Below are 21273 nucleotides of genomic sequence, written 5' to 3' on the forward strand. Positions count from 1 at the left end.
GAGTCCACCCACCCCCCTGGCCGGCAAAGGCTCAAGCAAGGGCGGGACAGCCAAAGCGCTGGTCTGGGCTTGCAGTGCCAAGCGGGGCGGTCGCTTTGCTTCCCTCCATTCATTCATCTATTCGTGCATCCTCCAAGACGTCCCCCAGAAGCTCGGCTAGCTTGAAGCGGGGAACCCTTCCTAATACCTTATTCTATGCCCGGCCTGGCGGAGAAACAGGTGAGATGATAGCAGGGCTCATCGAAATCGTCCTGGAATGAGAGGAGCTGTCGGAAAAGGGATGTTCATTGAAAGCAAGGGAGGCGATTCCAAACCGGACTTCATCTTAAAGAAAGCTTGGTATGTACTGCTGTCCTCTGTCGCAGGTGGAATTCAAGACAGGGGAACGGCATGAAACATCGGCTATCTAGAGGGCAGATCTTGACCTACTCGATGAAAAGGGCCCTTACAGAGAGGGACGTCGAACTCTAAAAATGCAAGAAAAGCAGACACATCAATGTGGGTATCCAGAACCCAAACGGCATTACATGTACAGGTACCTCCCACGCCATCAAAGACATGCAGGAACTCGGGAACCTTAGTATTCAAAATCATCGTCCACTCCTCCCTTGCCAGCATTCTCTTTTTGAACCGCCTCCTGTTTGCGGTACATCTCCGCCACGGCCCGCGTGGTTGTTGCCTGCTCGGGCTTTTTGTCGCCTCGGGATTTGATGAATCGGGGGAAGCGAAGAGACACTCCCTTTCCACCTCCAGTCGTCCCTACGAATTCATCCGCTGCGGCCTTATATCGTGGACTGAGGGTCAGATCCGCAGTTTTGACCTCCCACACAAGTCGCGGCTCAAACCAGACGTCCGGCTGGTCCTTGGGGACTGTCGAATGGGAGTAGAAAGGCTTGGGCCGGTCAATGGTTAGTGGGGAGAGTTCATTGTAGAACTCTTCCAGAATTGCTTCGGAGAATCCTGTGCCAATGTTGCAGATCGTCTCATACGTCTGGGTACTTGAATTGTACGCGGCCAGGAGGAATGCACCGTATACTGAAGTACGCTTGCCTCGGCCATGGTAGGCACCTAAAACCACGAGGTCGAGTGAGTCACCGACCCCGCTGAGATAATCCTTCTTAACCTATCTCATCGTTAGCAGTTGGACTGTGCAGGCTTCTTCTCCATAGACTCACCTTTAACCAATTCCGACTCCGTTTGCTTGGTTCGTAACCACTTTCTTCAGTGTCCAGCATTTTGACCATCAAACCTTCACATGATGCCTTGACACTCTCATCGAGCAGGGTCTGGATCTCATCTACGACATTCGTATTGCCGTACTGAGCAAACTGAAACTCGCCTTCAGTGACTTGGAAAGACTCATGCATCAGTTCACGGCGTTCTCGTAGGCTTTTCTTAACCGTAGGCTACCGTACCAGTCAGCAGTCTATAATTCAGATAGAAGAGGGCATAGTTACCTCTCCGTTCAAGAACAAAAGGTCGAAGGCGAAGATGCAGACTTTGACCTTGACATCTTCCGCTTTGACATCCTTCCTCTTGCGAGTCATGAGTTGCTGGAATGGCAGGACCTTCTTGGTCTCTGTGTCCCAAGCAACCGTCTCACAGTCTAGTACAAAACTCTTCACACCATCCTTGATCCACCCATCGAGCTTGGCTAGAACATCAGGGTATTTCTTCGATAGGTCTTCGGAATTCCGAGAGAAGATGGCGCTCAGGCCTTTACTGTCCTTCTTCAAGGTGGCCGTCGCACCCGGATATTGGTGGATCGAGTCAGGGGCGACGTAATGGATCTGTGCTCTTTCGCCATCGTACTTGTACTCGCAGGTGAACTCTTTCCCTTCAAACCGGTCAAGCACTTCCGTAATAGACTTGGTCGGCTTGGCAAGCATGGGCTTGAGGGGAATACCCGGCTGCAGCTTGCAGACCTTGGGCAGGTTGGGCAGACCATGCTCAAGGATGGCCGGAATAATCTTTTCATACGCCGGTAGTTCGCTGTAAACGGTCTTCAAGATCGCCTCGCCTTCTGTCAACTTCTCGGCAGACGGAGTCTTTTGACCTTCCAAAGCGGCCTCATGTGCGACTACAGCTTGAGCAAGGGCAACGAGCACAGTCTTTTCCGCCAGCCCAAGTCTCAACTTTCCTTCCAGAAATCGAACAATGTATTTGGCTTCGCTGGGACCACCCTTGTCCTTGGTAATATCAATGCCTTTGCTGCCTTTACCCGCGGTTGCTGCGTCAGCAGCTGAGAGGAGCTTTTTGATTCCCGAGATCTTCTTGTCCTGAGAACCATGACCCTGGACCTTAGCAATGGCGAGAAGGCCTTCATGCACTCCTCGAACAGTCAGAGGTTTTGGCTTGAACATAGTAGGCTGGTCGCCCCGACTCTTAGCAGCCACCAAGCCAAGGTCACCGATCTCGTGTTGATCCGTCTTGATCACAGCCAGACTACGTCCGGTACTCTCACCAATTGCCTTCATGATGAGCGACTCGCCGATTCCAAGCTCAATTCCAGCGTAATCTGCAGCCAACTTATTGATCATGAGCTGAACAGTGGGGAGCAAATCTTGAGGAGTCAAGCGCAGTACTTGGCGAAGGAAAAGCGAACAATGGGCCAGGATCACTAGTCGCTTCGTAGTCATCTCGATGAGGGAGAAGGTGGTGCAGAGTGCGGCGTAAGGAACCGGATCGCCTGCTTTCCAGTCGGGATAAGGCTCGGTTCCGCTGGCCTTCAATGTTGCTTGAGCCTTCTCGATCTTTTTCTTCTTCACCTCGGGCTTCTCATCTTCTTCATCCTCACTAGCAGATTGCGCCTCTTCTTCTCCTTCTTCCTTTTCCGAGGCATCCTTCTCCGGCGTTTTCTCTCCCGATGCCTTCGCAATGGCGGCCGGTGGTGGTGACGGCTCCTTAGGTTGTGATCTCTTCTTGGGACTCTTAGGTGTCGCGGGTTTTCTCTTCGGGGCGGCAACTGCTTCGTCCCCTCGTGAGGCCTTTCGGCGGCGCTTATTCGCTGGCTGAACATCGCTGTCCTCATCTTCACTGCTATTCTCTCTCTTCAAGTTGTTTAGATCGCCCGTCTTGTCTGCCTTGACAGCCCCTGACTTTGGCTCGGCGGCAGAGTCCACAGTGTCAACGCCACCGTTAGCGCTTCCATTAGCTCCACGTTCATTGGCAGGTGTAGAATCTTGCGCCGTTTCTGATTCAGTCGTATCTTTCGTAGCTTTGCTCTTCTTGTTTGAGAAAGACAGCGTAGTTTGCTTCTTGGGGGACTTCGAGGAGTCTGAATTTGAACCAAAGAACCTCCTATGGATTGAAAGCCAGCTATTAGCATAATTGTACAATTAGGATAATTTGAATGCATCCGAGGTCCGGTCACATTCAGACGCACCCAAGTTTCAACTGGGAATCTCGAACATACCCCAGGGTAGCTTGCTTCCTGCCTTTTGAGTCCGCCATCGTGGGAGCTGGTCGCGCTGTAATCGTACAATTATCGGCAGAAACCCTTCTCAGCTGCTGATAGACCCCAAATAGCCTTGTTTGCGGAAGCAGATAATGCGATTCGACTCGGCGCAGGGTAAATTGTGCACCGTAGAAGGTCGGACGAAGCTGTTTTGGCGCTGGAGCAGGTCGCCTGCAAGGGTAGCGCAATATAGGCGTAAGAAACGCGGAAGAGTGAATGGTGGGCATAGACGTTATGCTAAACGTCCTTCATCCTAAATTTGGCGGTTTGGCGGGGTTATATGTAGTGAGTCTCGAGTTCTACAGATCAGGCACCCGAGCTGGACATTGTTGCCTCAGCTTCCACCTTCGGTTGCTTGAACGGGAACGCGACGTGACGTGACGCGAATTCCATTAAAGTCACGTGATATTGATGACCGCCACGTTATTAAGGCCATTTTGAGCTATGATGATGGAAAAGAACACAGAAAAAGGGCAGGACACATATATAGATATCTGATATTTCTTTAGGTAATCGAGTCAACATTAGCGGAACGTATGAAAAGACCATGCAAGCAAAAAAAGCCTAGAAGACATATCAAACAGTGCAAACACCGGATATCACCGCCTTAAACTTACGGCAGAAAGCGGGGATCCAAGGCGGCGAGGGACTATCGATAATGGCTTGGTCTCTCTTTGTGCATCCGGATCTAAGCAGTGCCGCGGAATCGTTGATATTCGATGTCTGCGTTGCATGCTCGATGGCTATAAACTATCTTAATGTCCTTCTCCCACAATAGCGCTCACCCGTGTAAACTAAATGGAGGTTTCTCGCCAAGAAGCTTTCTCTAAGGTGCGAACTATACTCAGCAGCTCATGGTTTATTTGTGCTAATGGGAGGCGAAGCTCAAACCACCATGCGTGGAACTCAGCTCAGTGGGCTTGCGATTCCGTGGGCATCAAGCCACCTCAAACGATGTCTTTCGAGCCCTCAATCCAATGTACAATGTACTGGACGAGCTAGCCCGTAGAGATGCGCTGGACGAGAAGTTAGCGGAATATGCATTCTTCCCTCTATGCCATATCTTCAATGAAACCCAACGAACCCCTGTCAACTCTTTGGAACTTTCCGTCAAGTGCTTGCGGATTCTTGTTGAAAAAGGATGGCGAAGGCGCTTGTCCCCTCAGATGGGCAAACAGCTCATTATTCTGCTCACCTTGATCGTGGGCGGGACACCGAATAAGTCAGGTGGGACGCAAACTAAACAGGTTCGGTCACCCGAGCTCTCTATCGCGGGATTCGAATGTCTTCTAGCCATATTCAATGTCCTGGATGGCCCCGTGGCCAAACAGACCGTTTATCATGAAATCGGCACCGCGACTGTCGTTGATCAGATGGTCTATCTTATGCTCGAAGGCGTTGTGGATGAAGGATCAGATGAACTCTGCATATCTGCGGCAAAGGCGCTCCAGGCACTCTTTCAGCGCATTACAGACCGGGTAGTGTTAGCCAGTATCATGCCGCGCACAGTGTCGACTTTGACCAGGATTATAAAACCGACGACCCAGGTCCGGCGATCCTTTAAACTTCTGTCGATCTGTCTACAGATTTTTAAGTATCTGATCAAGACCGTGCTGAACGATCAGGTGGCTGGGATCCCTGAGAAGTCAGCTTCATCCCAGAAGGAAGATGATCAACTCATCCTCGACGGGTCTTGGCTGAAAGCTACAGCCACACAAATAAAACTTGCACTTGCGAACGCTATCCAGATAAGGCGACATGACCGACCCGAGGTCCAGGCAGCGCTCCTGGAACTTTGTTTAATGGTGGTAGAAGATTGCCAGAACACACTACAAGAGGCACTGCCCATCATCATCGAGACCGTCGTTGTGTTGTCGGATGTGGATGAAAATCAAGTACCCAATGAGGCATTCCTTGCGCTTAAGCACCATGCAACTACCTATCCAGTCGTCGTTGACACTTTGAAGAACTCTCTCCACACATGGGCTACTGCCTTCCCAAGGACTATGCAAAGCAACGACGAAACAGCAAAACAGTGGGCGGTCAAAAAGATATCAACTGCGTTCCAGGTGTTGTCACAGGTACAATCCGAATCCGATATCCTGGCAAGTAGCTTGGCATCAGGAATATGCGACAGTGTTGCTGCCTCTGTGAACAATACGACGAATGCTCTCCAGCCTCTGGGTTCTGATGTTGCAAACAGCCAAAGCCTGCAAGTATTACATCAAGGAGTTAAATCAGTCTCATTCCCTCCCGTCATTCTGGAGCACAGGAGCCAGCAACAAACACTAAATGACTTGCATTCCATGATCGTTAAGCTTAATACGTCTGAATCGGGCCATGGAATTACACGTCTGATCATCAACCGAGTTCACCAGGAACACGGAAATGCTCTCATTGCACCTCTCTGGTTGGGATTGACATTCCTTAAGAGCAACACGCAACTTACGTCAGTATTCGATGATTTTATATCGGCGGATGAGCTGGAACCTTCAAGTCAACACATATCAAGGTCTGGCATGATTGAGGAATTGTACTACGTTTCATTGCCTATACTAAACGACCCTTTGGCCTACGAGTCTAGGGACTGGCGAGTTCAGGCCCTTGCTCTGGAGGTTGTCGCCCTCCAGGCACAACAGCTCGGAGAGGCCTTCCGCCCAGAGCTGATGGACGCACTATACCCTGTTCTTCAATTACTAGCATCCAACAATTCGAGTCTTCAGAAGCATGCCATGACATGCCTTAATATTCTCACCGCAGCTTGCAATTACGGAGACGCCAGCACAATGATCATTGAAAATGTCGACTATCTCGTGAATTCAGTGGCATTGAAGCTCAATACCTTTGATGTGTCACCATATCCACCGCAGGTTCTATTGATGATGGTAAAGATGTCTGGGATGCGGCTTATTCCTTACTTAGATGACCTGGTGGACTCAATATTTGGTATATTAGATATGTACCATGGTTATCCGAAGCTTGTTGAGATGATGTTCCGAACGCTGGCTGCTATTGTCGAAGAAGGCACGAAAAGTCCATCCTTCCTAGCGATCGGTGATGGAAAGCAGAACGGACATATTAACCACCGCAAGAAGCAGTACGAAAGGCTACAGATCTCAGCTTTGGTAGAGGAGCTTGCGCATCGCAAGGCAAAACGTGCAAAACTAATCGAAGACCTTGGGGATGCGGATGAGATGATCCCACACCCGAAAAAGCCTTGGAAAAAAGAGCCCGAAAAGGTCGAACAGCAAGACACCGATATCAACTCCTTTGCCGATATACTTAAGGAAGAAGAATCGGACGAACCGCTTCCTCCACCCCGCGAACCCGAAGACAGCGATAAGCCCTTGAGTAAATCGCACAATCTTCTACTCCACATCATCAAATCCGTCCCATCCCATCTATCCTCTCCCTCGCCATATCTCCGCCGATCTCTACTCTCTATCCTTATCGACGTCTTTCCAACCCTTGCCGCCCACGAGAACAGCTTCCTACCGCTCATCAACGATCTATGGCCCCCAGTAGCCGCAAGAATCAGCTTCCCAGCCTCATTCAGCGAACCCTCCTCATCAACATCTCTCATGACAAACCGCACCTCCGCAATTGCAGACACCCGCCTCAAACAAGGCCCCGACGAATTCGATTTCCAAGAAGAGACCTTCGTCACCACAACAGCCTGCAAAGCCATCGAAACCATATGCAAGACAGCCGGCGATTTCATGGCCTCACGGGTAGAAACTGAATTCCCCCGCTGGGAGCGCCTCTATACTCGCGCATGGGACAAAGTCCGACAAGACGCAGAAAAAGCCCTCGAACGTCGAGCCCAGCAACAAGCCACCAGATCCCCCGAAGATAACGCAGATACATCACTCTCCATCGCCTTCTCCCAATCACTATCCCTCACCACGACCGGATCCCACGGCACCCGCGCCTTCACACCACACCACATCCTTTGGCGCGCAATGGTCCCCTTATTCATTACCCTCCTCACGCACGTCCGACTCCCCTTATCCGTCGGTGACAGGATCTGCGGGTTTCTCGCAGCCTGGATAGCCCGATACGCAGGACCGGAGTATTATTTCTCTCGACTGCAGATGCAGACGGAGTCTAGCCAAGCAGCACTTCAAACTGGAGGAGCCTCTTCCCTAAACGTGGAGATCGAATCCGTCGAAAGTGTGATTCAAGCTATGGAGACGTGGAATGCGGACTTGACGTGGTTTATTTTCCGGGAGCAGAAAGAACAACTACTCAAGATGTTGGTGAAAACCAGGAGAACGACGACTGCCGCTCCGAAGATATGTGAGGTGGACGAGGATCCATTGAGATCGTGGTCGGTACCGGGAAGTTCATTGAGGTTTGCGGCATTGGCATTTTGAACATAGATACTTCTTGGAGTGGGTGGCACAAACATTCTGATTACATGTCATCTTTGAGTTTCAATATATCAGCTCGATCTGCTGTTGGCTTCTATACTTCACACATTGCAGAGCACCGACATAGATTCACCGTCTGAAAGGCAATAACCAGATTATGATCGTAGTCTACACTTAATGGCTATGGCGGAGGGCACAAATACAACTCATTACGATAGATGCAATAGTTGGGTAGAGTGAGCGATGATTGATTGGCAGCTAGCTAAAAACCCCATGTGATTTTGTCAAGTCTTTTCGATCTTATACTTCAAAACCCAAACACAAGCAACAGCAGGCAAACCGAAACTGTCAAACCGGAAAGAGCGGAGATCAGTTGGAACAGACGACACAATCACGCGACAATCAATTGAGTCCCGAAAACATTTGTTTACAAGCAGACAGGCAATCACGGCAGGCCGGGCCCCTAATCTACTCGTCATCCTCCTCGCTCTCTTCCTCGCTCTCGGCATTCTCGAGCCACTCAAGGAAGGGCTCAGCGGCCTTGCGGACCTTCTTGCTAGTCTGGATGTCGACGTACTTCTTGCTAGCCTTAGAGCCCCACGCCTTGAGGGTTTCCTCAGAAACGAGGTCATGCTCGTAGTACTTGAGCAGGATAGCAGGAACCTGAGCGACGAGCTCAGGGCGGTCCTTGCCAACAAAGCGCTCAGTTCCACCGAGGAAGGCCTTTTCGTGGCGCTCGGAGGTGATCATCTTCTTGAGCAGGCCGGCACGGGAAGGGATCTGCTTGGTAATCTTCTCGTCGAAGATGGTCTGGGCAAGGACAGCCACGGTCTTGTGCTTGTTCTCAATTCCATATTCCTTGGCCTTCATGTAGATGTCAACGTCGCTGACGCCAGTGACGCCGCCCTTCTCAGTAGCAGCGTTGAGGATCCAGCTACCAAGCTCGTCATAGGCGGAGGGGCCGTCAGCACCCTCATCATCACCTTCCTCGAGGACAAGGGAGCGCTTGAGATCATCGGGAAGCTCCTTAGCACGGGCCTTGACGGCCTCCTCGGACACATCGACAGCCCAGTTATCGTCATCAATGTCCTCTTCGGCATCGATGCCCTTGGCATCAGCCTTGATGCGGCGAGTCAGTTCGTCATCGCTGCCTGCTTCCAGGGCGACATCGCCGTTGTCGTCGTCACCATTTTCGGAGTTGTTGCTGTCTCCAGGGCTGCCATCCTTGTCGCCATTCGCAGTGCCGTTCTTCTCCTTGTTGCGACGGGCCTTCTTCGAAGCCTTGTCCTTCTTCCCTCCCTTGGTGTGGGTGCCGTTGCGGAGGATGAAAGTACTCAGCTTCAGGCGGGAATCAACCTCGGAGCGCTGTCCACAGGCCTTGCAGTCCAAGGAAATCTTTTCATCCTTGACTACGACGTCCGTTTCCGGATTCTTGCACTTCTTGCACAGCACGAACTTGGAGATAAAGCCGTCCAGATAGTCCTGAAGCTTGGGGGCATCATGGGCACCGTTGATGATCCAGCGATCATCGGTGGGCTTGGCGTTGGCCTGAGCACCGAGCTCGAAGCCAAAGTACTTGATCACGTAAGCCGGAGGCCGACTGAGAGACTGGGCGACAGAGTTCAGGTTGACGACGACGGTCTTGATACCGTTGCCCTTGCCTTCAATCTTGGACTGGAGGCGCTCCATCTTGTAGCGGTAGAAGGGATCGGAGACATCCCGACGAATGTTGACAGTGGCCATGATGACGGTTGAGTGAGTGAAAACTCTTCAAGAGACTAAGCGAGATGGTTATATGAAAATGAGGCGGGAGGGATTCTGGACCAGGAATATCTTGACAAAACAAGACATGCGTGGGAGATTCCTAGGGTTGGTGGAATGGTGGCGGTTGGGATCGTTTCAGAGGAACGATGGACACAGCGAATACGGCAGCCCAAAGCTTTCAGCCACAGGACTTCGAGTGTATACTACAAGGTTTCGACGTGAAGCGAAACGATTGCAGCTTGAGCGGCAGGTGGTGATCGAGATCTCTGACGCAGGACGAATACATAGACAAGTTCTCGACCGACTCTGTTTTCAGTGGCTTTCTCTGGCAGGTAGAGAGAGAAACCAGCGGGTGGTTCTTCTGTGGGAGGACCGCAAGACGACACGGTTAGCTTCGTAATACTGATGGCGGATTGACAGCAGGCCGGGGCGACTCACCAGAGTGGCTAAAGCGTGAACAAAACGTGTGGGAAACCAGTAGGCAGAAGTGAAAGCCTGACAGAAGATGTTTGGCGGACGCAACAGCGTGTCCAAGTTGATGAAATGGAGATGAAAAAGTCTGAAAGGTGGATGAGTTGGAAAGTGGGTGGAAAAGGAAAGAGGAGAAGAAAGAGGGAAAGAGCGAAGAAAAAGCCCAAACAAAAAAAAGTCCGAGCCGATTCACGCCAAGCCGAGCCTTTGGCCGGAAGGCACCAAAGCGGGCAAATTGAGTGAAAATTGAGAAAGAAAGAGAAAAAAAAAAAAAAAAAAAAAAAAAAGGGCAGGTCTGAGTCAGCCGAGGCTCCTGAGGCCACTGCCTGGATGGAGAAGGCCGACTTTGCCGGTCTTCCTCTCTCGCTCTGCTGGCAATTTCCCACCATCCGGTGTCGCACTTCTGACTCTACATCAAAATTGGCTCACTTGGTAACTCCAGGTTGTACCAACTCCCACCCTCGCCTTCTGGTAACCAGCCTGCCTACTGCCTAGAAGTATTCACCTACAGTACGGATGGCTGTATCTACCTACTTTGACTCCAGTGGATCCCATTATTGACCGTTTCAGGCCCAGTGCTTCGGGTCCGACTAGCGTGCACGGCGAGTCGCCAGTGACCATCTGTCTACCTACCTAGATAGTGTTTATCAGTCTCTGCCTCCTGCTCATGCTTCCCGCAGGGGTTCCTACAGGATTATCGTTGCCTGTCTCAATCAAGAATGTGCCCCTGCATTGACCTCTTTAGGGCCTTGTAGAGCGAATCTCGGGGTAACTTTCGGCTAGTCAGTGTCTGTATCTGGGTCTCTCTTGTGCGACCGTGTGAGCCTGTGCAACCAGTTTATTGGTCAGGATGTCAGATGAGCAGCAGCCAGCAAGAGCAGATGCCGTGCACAGCCGGAGCACTGTCGCCATCCGAGGTGGAGCCCGACACTGAAGTACCTCTGCTCCATCCACCGTTAGACGGGCCATGCTTGCAAGCTCAACGGCGTACGTTAGTGCGTTACTCAATAATAGCTTTAATATGTTTTTCAGATAGAACCAGTAAAGGATTTCTCTTACTGCACCATTATAAGGACAGCAACGGATATTCTCGATGGACATGGAGGTGGTAGAAGGACGGCGAGCTGGGCGAGGATGATGTCGTTGGTCGAAATGACTAACTTCGGCGGTCCCCCCACTCCCTCTTCCCAACAACACAAGTCGGGCTGGTTCGTTGCTCGTATCCCCTCAGATACTGTCGCAGCCATCGTAGAAGACCTGTTGGCCAATTGAGCATCTCAGGTAGGTATCTACCCATCTGATCTGCCCTGGAATACTGGCAGGAGGCCATTCCGATGCTTTGCGTCACAGTAATCTAACTAGACCCGCTTAGTTCACACAAAATGACCCTGGATCTCTCCGTATACCTGGTCACGGACTCGACTCCCGCCATCCTCAAGGGCCGGGACCTGTACGCGGTCGTCGAGGCAGCCCTGAAAGGAGGTGAGTCGCGCTTTTCTCGCGGCACTTTCCCTACTGACGATGGTATAGGTGTGACGATTGTCCAATATAGAGACAAGAAAAGTGACACAGGCGCCCAAATCGAGACGGCCAAGAGGCTGCACCAGATCACCCAGGCATATGGTGTTCCTCTGCTGATCAATGACCGTGTTGATGTCGCTCTTGCTGTTGGCGCAGAGGGAGTTCACCTGGGGCAGGATGACATGGGTATGCTTGGGCTTGGTCTATCTGCTCTGCCAAATCTGACTGCTCGCAGCTATCGAGGTTGCCAAGAAGCTTCTCCCCGAGAATGCGATAATCGGCATCAGTGCCTCGTCTATCGAGGAGGCCCAAAAGGCAGTCGCAGCAGGTGCCGACTACCTCGGGATTGGCACTATGTTCGCCACTCCGACGTAGGTTACTAAGTAGACTTGATGAAACGAACATCGCTGACGACGGGTAGAAAAACCAACACCAAGTCCATCATTGGTACTGTCGGGACCCAGACCATTCTCGAGGCTATCGCAGACTCGGGTCGCTCGGTTGGAACCGTCTCCATCGGTGGTATTAACGCATCCAATGTCCAGCGAGTCATCTACCAGTCCCGTGCCCCGAGAAAGGCCTTGGATGGCGTCGCGATCGTTAGTGCTATCATGGCTGCAGACGACCCGACGGCAGCGGCCGCAGAGTTTGCAAAACTCGTATCCAGCCCCCCGCCATTTGTGCGGAGCGAGGCGACTACATCCGTCCGTGATACCACAGCGTTGCTCGAGCAAGTGCCCCAGGTTGTCCAGGAGGTTGTTAAGGGTCATCCGCTGGTGCACAACATGATCAACTACGTTGTAGCGAACTTTGTCGCTAATGTTGCTCTTTCCATGTGATTCTCCCCCTACACAAGTATCGCTTTTTCTGACAATATCCAGGGGCGCGTCACCGATTATGTCACCGTACGGAGATGAAGCCGTCGATCTCTGCCAGTTCGACGGTGCCCTAGTCATCAACATGGGCACTCTCACGAGCGAGAGCATCCCCAACTATCTGAAAGCCTTGAAGGCCTACAATGTGCGCGGGAACCCCGTGGTGTACGACCCGGTTGGCGCCGCAGCAACCGGTATTCGCCGTGGCGCTGTCACTCAGCTCATGGCGAGCGGTTACTTTGATCTCATTAAGGGCAATGAAGGAGAGATCCGTCAGGTATTCGGCAGCAGCGGCGTAACCCAGCGCGGTGTCGACAGCGGGCCCAGCAGCCTCGATAGCCAGGGCAAGGCCAGACTGGCGCGTGATCTTGCCAAGAGAGAGCGTGAGTATTTGCCGCCGAGCTGATTGATCATGGCTGACCAAGTAGACAATATCGTCCTCCTTACCGGCGCCACCGACTATCTCAGCGACGGAGAGCGCGTCATTGCGATCGAGAACGGCCATGAGTTTCTGGGCCAAGTTACAGGCGTAGGTTCTCCACAAGTTTTGAAAACAGAGTCCACTGACAATGATCAGACCGGTTGTGCCGTGGGCACCGTCTCCGGGGCCTTCCTGACCGCACACCCGAAGGATAAGTTTGTTGCTGTCCTGGCCGGTCTCTTAATGTACGAGATTGCCGCAGAGAATGCGGCTTCGAAGGAGGACGTGCGGGGACCGGGCAGCTTTGTGCCTGCGTTCTTGGACGAGGTGTATGCCATCCAGCAGGCGGCTTTGAAAGGCGACCGCAGCTGGTTTACGGGACGGGCGAAAGTGCAGGAGATTCTTGTATAGTATGTAGATAGACTTGGTACGATGAAAAGCAGTTTTTTGGTTATTCACAATGTATAACTCTGCCATAAACCTACAAGAATAATATCCATCATACCTACCACAATATATCTGCCTGACAAACAAGGCACAACTATTTCCCCGCACACCTGACCTCGACTCCCCTCGCTTCCCCGCTCCATCCATCCGAGTCACCACCACCACCACCATCACTATCACCATCGCTACCTCACCACCAACCTCACCACCAACCTCACCACCAACCTCACCACCAACCTCAACAATCCACCCAATTCATCAAAATGGCCACCCTCTCCCGCGTAACCCGCATCTGTACGCCTACCCCTCCCACAAAACAAACCCCCACAAACTAACACCAACATCCCAGGCAACCCAGCACTCTTGTACACCTTCCTCCCCCCCCTACCAAACCACCCCAAACTAAACCCCAAAACCTGTCTAACAACCCAAAACCCAGTATCTGCGACCTGCAAGAAAAATTCCGCCATGCCATTTACGAATTCTCCAAAGTGTCCGTCCCCATCCCCTCCCCCGACCCCAAAACTAACAACATACAGAATAACCACAACCACCAAACTCCTCCACGCAACCACCCCCTCAACATCCCAATCTACATAACCACCCAATCGCGAAACAAACTCGGCCCTACCGTCCCCGAACTAACCGCCCTCCTTTCCCCCCCAACACCAAACATAATCGCCGACATTGACAAAACCCTCTTCTCAATGATAACGCCCGAGATCGACGCCCTGCTACCAGCCCAACCGCTCGATGTTCTTCTCGTGGGAATAGAAACCCACATTTGCGTGACTCAAACCACACTTGATCTATTGGCCAGAGGGCATAGGGTCTATGTGATTGTGGATGGGGTGAGTAGTGTGAATAAGGATGAGAGGGGGGTTGCGATTGCGCGGTTGCGGGATGCGGGGGCGATAGTGACGACGAGTGAGAGTGTGTTGTTTGAGATTTTGGGGGATGCGAAGCATCAGGCGTTTCGGGCGGTGAGTGGGGTGGTTAAGGAGATGAAGGAGGAAACGAGGGGGCGGTGGAGAGTTTGGCGAAGTTTTGAGAGTTGTGTATGGATAGATAGATGTCTTTGAGTGGGTTTGAGTAGATGGGGGGAATGGATTCTATATGTGGATTATATGGGATGGAATCAGCTATTTCTTATGCTATCTGTGTTATTGTTCACCAACTAGACAAGCGTGGCCAGCTACAAACAAAATCGCTTCGCCCTAATCTATTTCATTTAGGGGTCATCGCTGCACGCCCGGCTGGCTGGGTCGTATTGAGCCATCCAAATGCAGACGCTCCTCCAACCGGATTGCTAGGCCACTGCTTGCTCGTCCGTGTCCCGTCGGGCGATGCACGCGTCGAAGCCGGCTGCGACACCGAAGTTCCTGCGTAGTCGGCTCCGGAGCTGCTGGACACGGTCGTGGCCGGTGCGGCGCGAGTAGAGGTCTTCGTGGGCCGTAGTACTTTCATAGTACGGCCACGAGACGCCTTGCCTGCCGTGGAAGCGTTCAGGTCTGACTTGGAATCGCGTTTCCACGAACCCCAGACGCCAGCTGCCTCCACCCGTGCCGGGCCATTAGCATAAGCGTCGGTTTCTACGCCAGACTTCGGCTCCTTCTGGGTGTCGGTGTCCGTGGACGACTCTTGGGTATCTGGGCGGGCCTTTCGACTCTCCTCAGATTCCGCAAGAGATTCCCTCGCAGACGCAGACGTGGAGGTAGCCCGGCGAGAAAGACTGACAGGACGTCCAATCACTCCGAACGTCGCATGGCCGTTCGTGTCCGCCTGAATGTCCTCTTGAACAGAGCGCGTCTTCCGTCCGATGCGGGTGGCATCCGACATCGTGGACAGAGACTTAAAGACCGAATCATCCTCGGGGCGAACCAGGGGAATAGAGACCTTGTTCCTTTCATCGTCAACCATGATGATCTTGTCCTGTGAAAACAGGACGTCAGCATTGTGGGAGCGGAGCACATCGCTGCCCAGGACAATCTGGATCGAATTGTCGCTGGGGTCGATCTCGCGAACCAAAAAACGGATGGTCAAAGTAGGGACCTGAGGCTCAGGGCTACTAGACCGGGAAGAGGCCTGGTGCACACTAGCTTCGGGAAGGTAGATGGAGAGTTTGATGTACTGCAGATCCCCTTCGTCCAGAACCTGATCCGCCAGACCGAGCGTCTGGACCATCCGGTATCCCAAAGATGAGGCATAAGAGCCCGAGCAGACAGCAGCGTAGAGCAGAGAGTCGTTCGAAAAGTTGGTTGTCAGCCAGCACCGGATGATGCACGGCACTGGGCCAAGAAGGAACAGTCCGGGCGGAGGAATTAGAGGAGATCCGACCGAGCTCATCATCCTGCTAGTTGTTTCAAAACCCAGACTGTTGGTACGAGCCGAGTGGTGCGAATGTCCGGAGGAGCTTTGTCTGCCATCAGACCGATGGGACAAAGACCGCTCCGTCAGGGGATGGCTCCCGAACCCACTCCCTGTCCGCAGCGGCAGCTCACTGTTGGATCGACTGGCCTGCCCGTAGTACCCGTGAATAGCGCTCTCATCGAACCGAACGCTATTCGCCCGAGAAGCGCCCCGTCGCGGCTCATCTTCATTGTCGAGACCCATTGTAGTGACAACCCCGTGATGGTGTCCCTGATCGAATCCTTTGAAAGCGTCCGTGGGGGTATGGAAGACCGGCTCTGCAGAAGACAGCATATCAGCCATGCTCTAACCAAGTGCTTGCTAAGACCCAAGAAACTATCACACACCTGTGGGTACTGTGCCCCCAACGGAGCTAGGAAAAGGCGACAAAGGACCCCAAACACTTCTCAACCTTGCATCCTCGTCCCTTCGCCGCTCTAGTCTCGCGATCCGCTCCGCCTGTTCAAATTGCGTGGCGTGAAGCTCCTTGAGCTCTTCAAAAACGCGCCAGATATCGTCGCGGGAGGCAAAAGGATACTGGGCATCCATATCCAGACGATCAAAACGAGAGACAGCGGATGGTGGCGAAACACAAGAACGTCAGAAAGAAAGAGACCTGCAAGCTGACCGCTCCCGATAAACACGGGCTAAATTCTGTACCAACAACGTTCACTTTTCCTTCACAATAGATGGTCTTTGATTAACTGCTTCCGTAGCCCGCTTTATCCTCAATATCCTCCTCCCTCGTGCTGTGTGACGGCCAAACGGCCGTCCCCCCAATCTGCTAAAAACGAGTATCCGCGAATCTCTTCAAGAACATATAAAAAGGTGGCGGCAGAATACTGCAAAGTAACTTGCTGAACGATCGTGTTACGGATAGACCGGCGGTGGAGGCGGTTGTGGTGTACGCAGACGGAAAGTTGTCGGGTCAAAAGGTAGCGTGAATGCACGGTAAACTTAAGCAACACTTCACTTGGTCAAGGTTCGCGGATTCGACTAAAAAGAGCCGTAAAGAAAGCTATCCGATGTAAAGCGCTCTGTTCAAGGGAATGTAATGAAGTGCGCCCTGGTCAGCCGTGGTAAAGGGGATCGAGGGAGGCGAGGAATGGACGGGAGGTTTCTCGAGGATGCCTTTGCAAAGGAAGGAGGGAGTCGAAAGGGGAGGTCGCTAAAAGAGAGGCACAAGCACTTTTAAGTCGGGAGAATATGGAGTGGAGAAGATCGTTGAAAATAGCGGGGAGTCGAGGAGACAGAAAGGAAAGGTGGAAGGGTGGAAGGGCGAAAGGGCGAAAGGTGGAATGGGGGAGAGTGAGAGAGTGGGAGAGAGTCGAGAAGAGCCGTCGGACCGGAAATCATGAGGGGATCCAAACCACCGCCGGCCAACCAACCAGCGGCCTCCGTGCGCTGGATCTAGACCGCTTTCATCCCACGAGCCATTGACTGTCTGTTATTATTCACTGGCAGCAATAACACAGACCGTACAAGGTTGCATGGGTCTTCCATCACTAACTCGTATTCACTCCGGTGCCTGCATCCAATAGCGCCCGCCACCCATCGATCTGAAACCACTATATATTCATTCACCTCTAGTATGTACACTTCATCACCATCTACAACCGTCTATTTCGGGGCCAACGACCACGCCGGAAACACATAAGGGAGATTCTCCGGCAGCTGATCAGGCCAGTTCTCCCTAATCGTCTTGATGACCTCTTCGAAGACAATGCGATACCCATTTGCCGCCAAATGCAGTCCATCTGTGAACAAGGTCGCGAACTTATCATCATAAGGCAGATCCCTCGATCCAACAAGCGGCTGGCCCTCCTTCCACCCTACACTCGACATAAACGCACTCCAGACATCCGCAACAGGCAGCCCAAACTCAGCAGCAACTTCCCGTGCAGCCTCCACATATTGCTTGGTGTGAGCAGCAGTGCGAGTCGGATGCGGGTTTCCCTTCATGGCATCGAACCCAGCCAATTGGTACTCGTTGATGGGGGGTGGGGTGATGATCATGATACGGGGTTTCTGAGCAACCGTCAAGGGGTGTTGAATAATACGCTTCAGGTTGGCCTTGTAAGTTTCGATGGGGACGTGCTGCTCGAAGCTTGGGAGACTGGCGTCATTGGCGCCGAACCAGATAGTCTGGTGCTGCTGTCAGTGGTGCTGGAGTTGTTTTGCAGGTTGAAGTTCGTTGGAGCGACTCACCATGAGCCGGACATTAGCTTGCTCCGTAGGAGGGAAGCACCTGGGGAAGACTTTGATGGCATGGAGGGAGTTGTATCCGCTGTTGAAGAGTCAGTGGTTGTTGCTTCAGTTCTAGAGGCAATGGACGCACGCCAATCCACGGTTCACGACATCCAAACGGCGGCTGTAGGCTAGAAGGAGTCAGAATGTGCAAGCCTGAATAGGTATGAACTTTGTTGCTCACCATTCTGCAAAGCTGGGTGGAACCCGAAGCCCATGTCCTGGCCACTGGAGTATTCCGTGATCGAGTCGCCGAAGAGCAGGAATTGGTCGTATGGCTTGTAGACGGCCTCATCGTCGGCCGGAGGGGCGGTGTTGGACATCTTGAGGTATACGGATGGTACAGTTCCCTGAGGCAATAAACAATCCAGGGGAAATTGGGAGTAAGAGAGTGGTAAGAGCGGAGGTTCTGGTGGGCGGAGGGGTTCGCAGGAAGCTCCGATAATCGATAAACGGAGGGGCGGCTGTTGATCAGTTGGCGGCGGTGGCAGGTTTCAGCCGAATTTCTCCACCAACGAGACTCAGACTTTAGTAATTCCTGAACATTGATGCTGGGTTGCTTTCAAGGTTATGTATGTACATTTATCTCTTCGCCAACCGAGCCTGAACAGATTCCCAAAAGAGTATTCATCTACGAAGCGCCCTAGCGCTGAGCAATGATAGGTCCGGTCCTGTTAGGGAAGTTTCTAGCTCTGTAACTTCTCATCAATCTAATAAGCTGCACAGATTCTGCTTTACCATTAGCTTAATTGACTACTCTAAGTCTGAACCACATCTCTACACTTATAAATTCAGGCTGTAGGTCTGAATCAAGTAATAGTCTATTTTAGAACACTTTGTAGCGAGCTTGATTAAACATTTTAAAAGTACTTGATCAAGTCCTTTGGAAGTGCTTGGTTAGATCTTCTAGACGTACTTCACAAAATTCTGTTGCAGTGCTTGATAGATTAAACTCTTTAGACGGCTGTCCGCAGGCCAGGACCGAGGCACCATCATTACAGCTGCCTGCACTCCCAACTGTCCGCTGCATCAATATCCCCCGAGCCTTTGTACTGAGCCTGCGCCGGATAGACACACAATGGCCGTTGGCGATACACTCCCTCGTGTGGATTCTTATCATTCACGAACTTTGTCGCAACCAGCTCGGCCGGGCTGGTCCCGTTCTCAACCCAGTTCATCATGGCAAGGACGACGTCGTGACGCACATCCTCATGCCCGGGCACACTGTGGATATTTCCATCTCTTCCAAGACTAGAGGATTGGCCATCTCCTGCAATGACCCAAGGCGCTTCCATCAGATCCGACGTGCCCCCGCAATGACTGGGCTATGTTAGCAGGTGTTGCAAGAATCAAAGTACAGCGGTAAGCTTACCCCATTCCTGGGACCAAATAAAAGCGGTAGAAATCTTCCAGATTTACCCCCTTCGGCCGTAAAGCGTTCGTGACTTGGTCATAAAAGTAAATGCTCGATCCTGCAGCAATAGACCAGTCTGACCATCCATGATAATGGATGATTTTGCCACCCTTGTTGTGGAAAGGAGAGATATCATAGTCATCTGTCGTGGCATTTCCAGGGTTAAGCTCGTCCGACAGCTTGATCAGATCGGTATTCCAATCTTCCCACTTCCAGTCTTCGCCCAACTGAAGCATCCATTTGACGTAGTCAGTTCCCAGCCTCGAGGGTGAGGCAACCAAACCGCTCCACTTCCACTCGCTGCTTAGAGTGAGGTGCGGGAATACAAACGTGTCGTCTGCCTCCACCCAGTCATTGTGAAGCTTATATACCGTCTTGACCTGCTCTGTGTTTAGGCAGGTCGAAGTGTCCGTGGCGTCATCGGCACACAGGAGAGCCTCCGGCCGAAAGGTGCATGCATCTGGGTTCATGACTATGTTATCCACCACTCCGTCCTGCGGATCACACTGGCGAATGACTTCATTGGCCAAGATATCAATCTGTTCATTTGATAGATGGTGCGGGGAGTCGGCTGGGGAGTTCCAGATACCGACAATCATATTCCACAGTTGCAGATGAGTTGTCCACCAGGCGGGAGCTCCGACAATCACTCCATCGAAATCATCAGGGAACATTTCGACCTCCTTGAGACCCTGCTTTCCACCTGCAGAACATCCGCGATAGTAGCTATAGGAGATTTCCTTTCCGTAGTATTTCTCTGTCACGGACTTTCCGTTGACAACAGCATCGTGCATAGCCCGGTAGCCCCAATTGGCGAGAGCGTCCTGATTATGGTATGCCCACTCAGCGCCTGAGCTTTCATGGCCTGTATTTGTCGAGATGGCGGCAAATCCATACCAAGAGGCATCAATCTATCCATAGTAGCTTTTATCAGCGTCTATGCATGAATTGCGTAAGCGACGAGAATGAACATACAATGGAGCCCCAGCTAACGCTTCCAGAAAACCCCCCGTTTCCCGCTGTCCTAGACGCAACTTAGCAAATGACGCATACTAGAATGTAACCAGGTCATCACATACAAGAACCTCCCATTCCAATCATCTGGCAGAACCACACCCACACTGTGCTGGGTGTCTCCAGGAAGCGTCAAGTTGGCCTGGAAGATACAGGCACTCTTCGGGAGGACGTATGACGATTGTCTAAAAGCTCCGGCGTTGTGCTCAAGCGGAGGCGTAAAGCTAACGTCGGCCTCATAGTGAGAAGCATATAGAACCTTCGAGCCAACTGGGAGTAATGACTTGATTGAGCCCACCGAGCAATCGGATGACCCGCCAGAAGGGGGAGTATTGGGTGGCGCAAAGTGGCTCAGCAACTCTGCTTTAAATATGAGGATAGTTTGCAAGAGATCGAGGAGAAACATCTTGCTCGAAGAGAGACCCGCTCCGGAGTCCGTAATCTCTTCTTGCAAGGCTACGCTGCTCACCAGAAACAGCTATACTGTCATAGCTCCCAGTGGTTGTTGCCTGCTGCCTGTTGCTTGCTGCTGGTCCTTTTTCGCGCCTAACCGTTCTTGTCGGTTTCGTCCGGTATCCCCGACTCCACTCTCGGAGATAACGGACCACTCGAGAGAGTGCATAGTTGCCTCATTGTTGTTTGGACTTCCATCTGATGGACGGAAGAAGTATGAGATATTTTGTCCTTGTCCGTGTGTTGTGGGTAGGCTGAATGCTGCCCGGGCGCGGAGTAACTCTTGCGGACAACACTTGCGTCAGTTGTTCGGTCAATACGGGGCAACAAATGCGGGGAAGCGATTTCTGGAGACATGGACCCGGGATTATTGGAAGAATCCATCGATCTCCGCAATTTTCCACCCC

The 21273-nt window shown here is 52.1% G+C and overlaps 8 protein-coding genes across 8 annotated transcripts; 3 read left to right on the forward strand and 5 right to left on the reverse strand.

The window, feature by feature from the left end:
* Positions 1-577: 577 nt before the first annotated feature.
* On the reverse strand, positions 578-3453 carry BO94DRAFT_460403 (DNA ligase (ATP) CDC9; the record flags this gene model as incomplete). The annotated part of the gene is made up of 4 exons (XM_025607881.1): positions 578-1123; positions 1176-1406; positions 1458-3300; positions 3386-3453. The coding sequence occupies 4 exons, from the start codon at positions 3451-3453 to the stop codon at positions 578-580; spliced, it is 2688 nt and encodes an 895-aa protein (XP_025469950.1).
* Positions 3454-4189: 736 nt separating this feature from the next.
* On the forward strand, positions 4190-8009 carry BO94DRAFT_487769 (uncharacterized protein). Its single transcript, XM_025609053.1, has 2 exons — positions 4190-4288; positions 4342-8009. The coding sequence occupies exons 1-2, from the start codon at positions 4256-4258 to the stop codon at positions 7831-7833; spliced, it is 3525 nt and encodes a 1174-aa protein (XP_025469951.1). The 5' UTR covers positions 4190-4255; the 3' UTR covers positions 7834-8009.
* A 37-nt stretch (positions 8010-8046) lies between these two features.
* BO94DRAFT_362986 (translation initiation factor eIF5) lies at positions 8047-9778 on the reverse strand. The gene has a single exon (XM_025607175.1). The coding sequence runs from the start codon at positions 9571-9573 to the stop codon at positions 8299-8301; it is 1275 nt and encodes a 424-aa protein (XP_025469952.1). The 5' UTR covers positions 9574-9778; the 3' UTR covers positions 8047-8298.
* A 1483-nt stretch (positions 9779-11261) lies between these two features.
* Positions 11262-13343, forward strand: BO94DRAFT_363020 (bifunctional hydroxyethylthiazole kinase/thiamine-phosphate diphosphorylase). The gene is made up of 7 exons (XM_025607176.1): positions 11262-11346; positions 11438-11547; positions 11596-11772; positions 11822-11957; positions 12008-12421; positions 12468-12844; positions 12890-13343. The coding sequence occupies exons 2-7, from the start codon at positions 11448-11450 to the stop codon at positions 13291-13293; spliced, it is 1608 nt and encodes a 535-aa protein (XP_025469953.1). The 5' UTR covers positions 11262-11346; positions 11438-11447; the 3' UTR covers positions 13294-13343.
* A 154-nt stretch (positions 13344-13497) lies between these two features.
* BO94DRAFT_363076 (putative isochorismatase family hydrolase) lies at positions 13498-14484 on the forward strand. The gene is made up of 3 exons (XM_025607178.1): positions 13498-13623; positions 13679-13694; positions 13769-14484. The coding sequence occupies exons 1-3, from the start codon at positions 13593-13595 to the stop codon at positions 14409-14411; spliced, it is 690 nt and encodes a 229-aa protein (XP_025469954.1). The 5' UTR covers positions 13498-13592; the 3' UTR covers positions 14412-14484.
* On the reverse strand, positions 14484-16615 carry BO94DRAFT_363061 (uncharacterized protein). Its single transcript, XM_025607177.1, has 2 exons — positions 16086-16615; positions 14484-16016 (listed from the first exon to the last, which is right to left on the reverse strand). Exons 1-2 carry the CDS (start codon positions 16285-16287, stop codon positions 14557-14559), a joined length of 1662 nt encoding a protein of 553 aa, XP_025469955.1. The 5' UTR covers positions 16288-16615; the 3' UTR covers positions 14484-14556.
* Positions 16616-17358: 743 nt separating this feature from the next.
* Positions 17359-18308, reverse strand: BO94DRAFT_544235 (SGNH/GDSL hydrolase family protein; the record flags this gene model as incomplete). Its single annotated transcript, XM_025613171.1, has 4 exons — positions 17359-17889; positions 17947-18025; positions 18077-18116; positions 18170-18308. 4 exons carry the CDS (start codon positions 18306-18308, stop codon positions 17359-17361), a joined length of 789 nt encoding a protein of 262 aa, XP_025469956.1.
* A 498-nt stretch (positions 18309-18806) lies between these two features.
* BO94DRAFT_532934 (tannase and feruloyl esterase) lies at positions 18807-20905 on the reverse strand. The gene is made up of 4 exons (XM_025611226.1): positions 20479-20905; positions 20375-20423; positions 19358-20310; positions 18807-19305 (listed from the first exon to the last, which is right to left on the reverse strand). Exons 1-4 carry the CDS (start codon positions 20817-20819, stop codon positions 18981-18983), a joined length of 1668 nt encoding a protein of 555 aa, XP_025469957.1. The 5' UTR covers positions 20820-20905; the 3' UTR covers positions 18807-18980.
* Positions 20906-21273: the final 368 nt, after the last annotated feature.

This window comes from Aspergillus sclerotioniger, assembly GCF_003184525.1.
Source record: "Aspergillus sclerotioniger CBS 115572 chromosome Unknown BO94scaffold_7, whole genome shotgun sequence".
Taxonomy (NCBI): domain Eukaryota; kingdom Fungi; phylum Ascomycota; class Eurotiomycetes; order Eurotiales; family Aspergillaceae; genus Aspergillus; species Aspergillus sclerotioniger.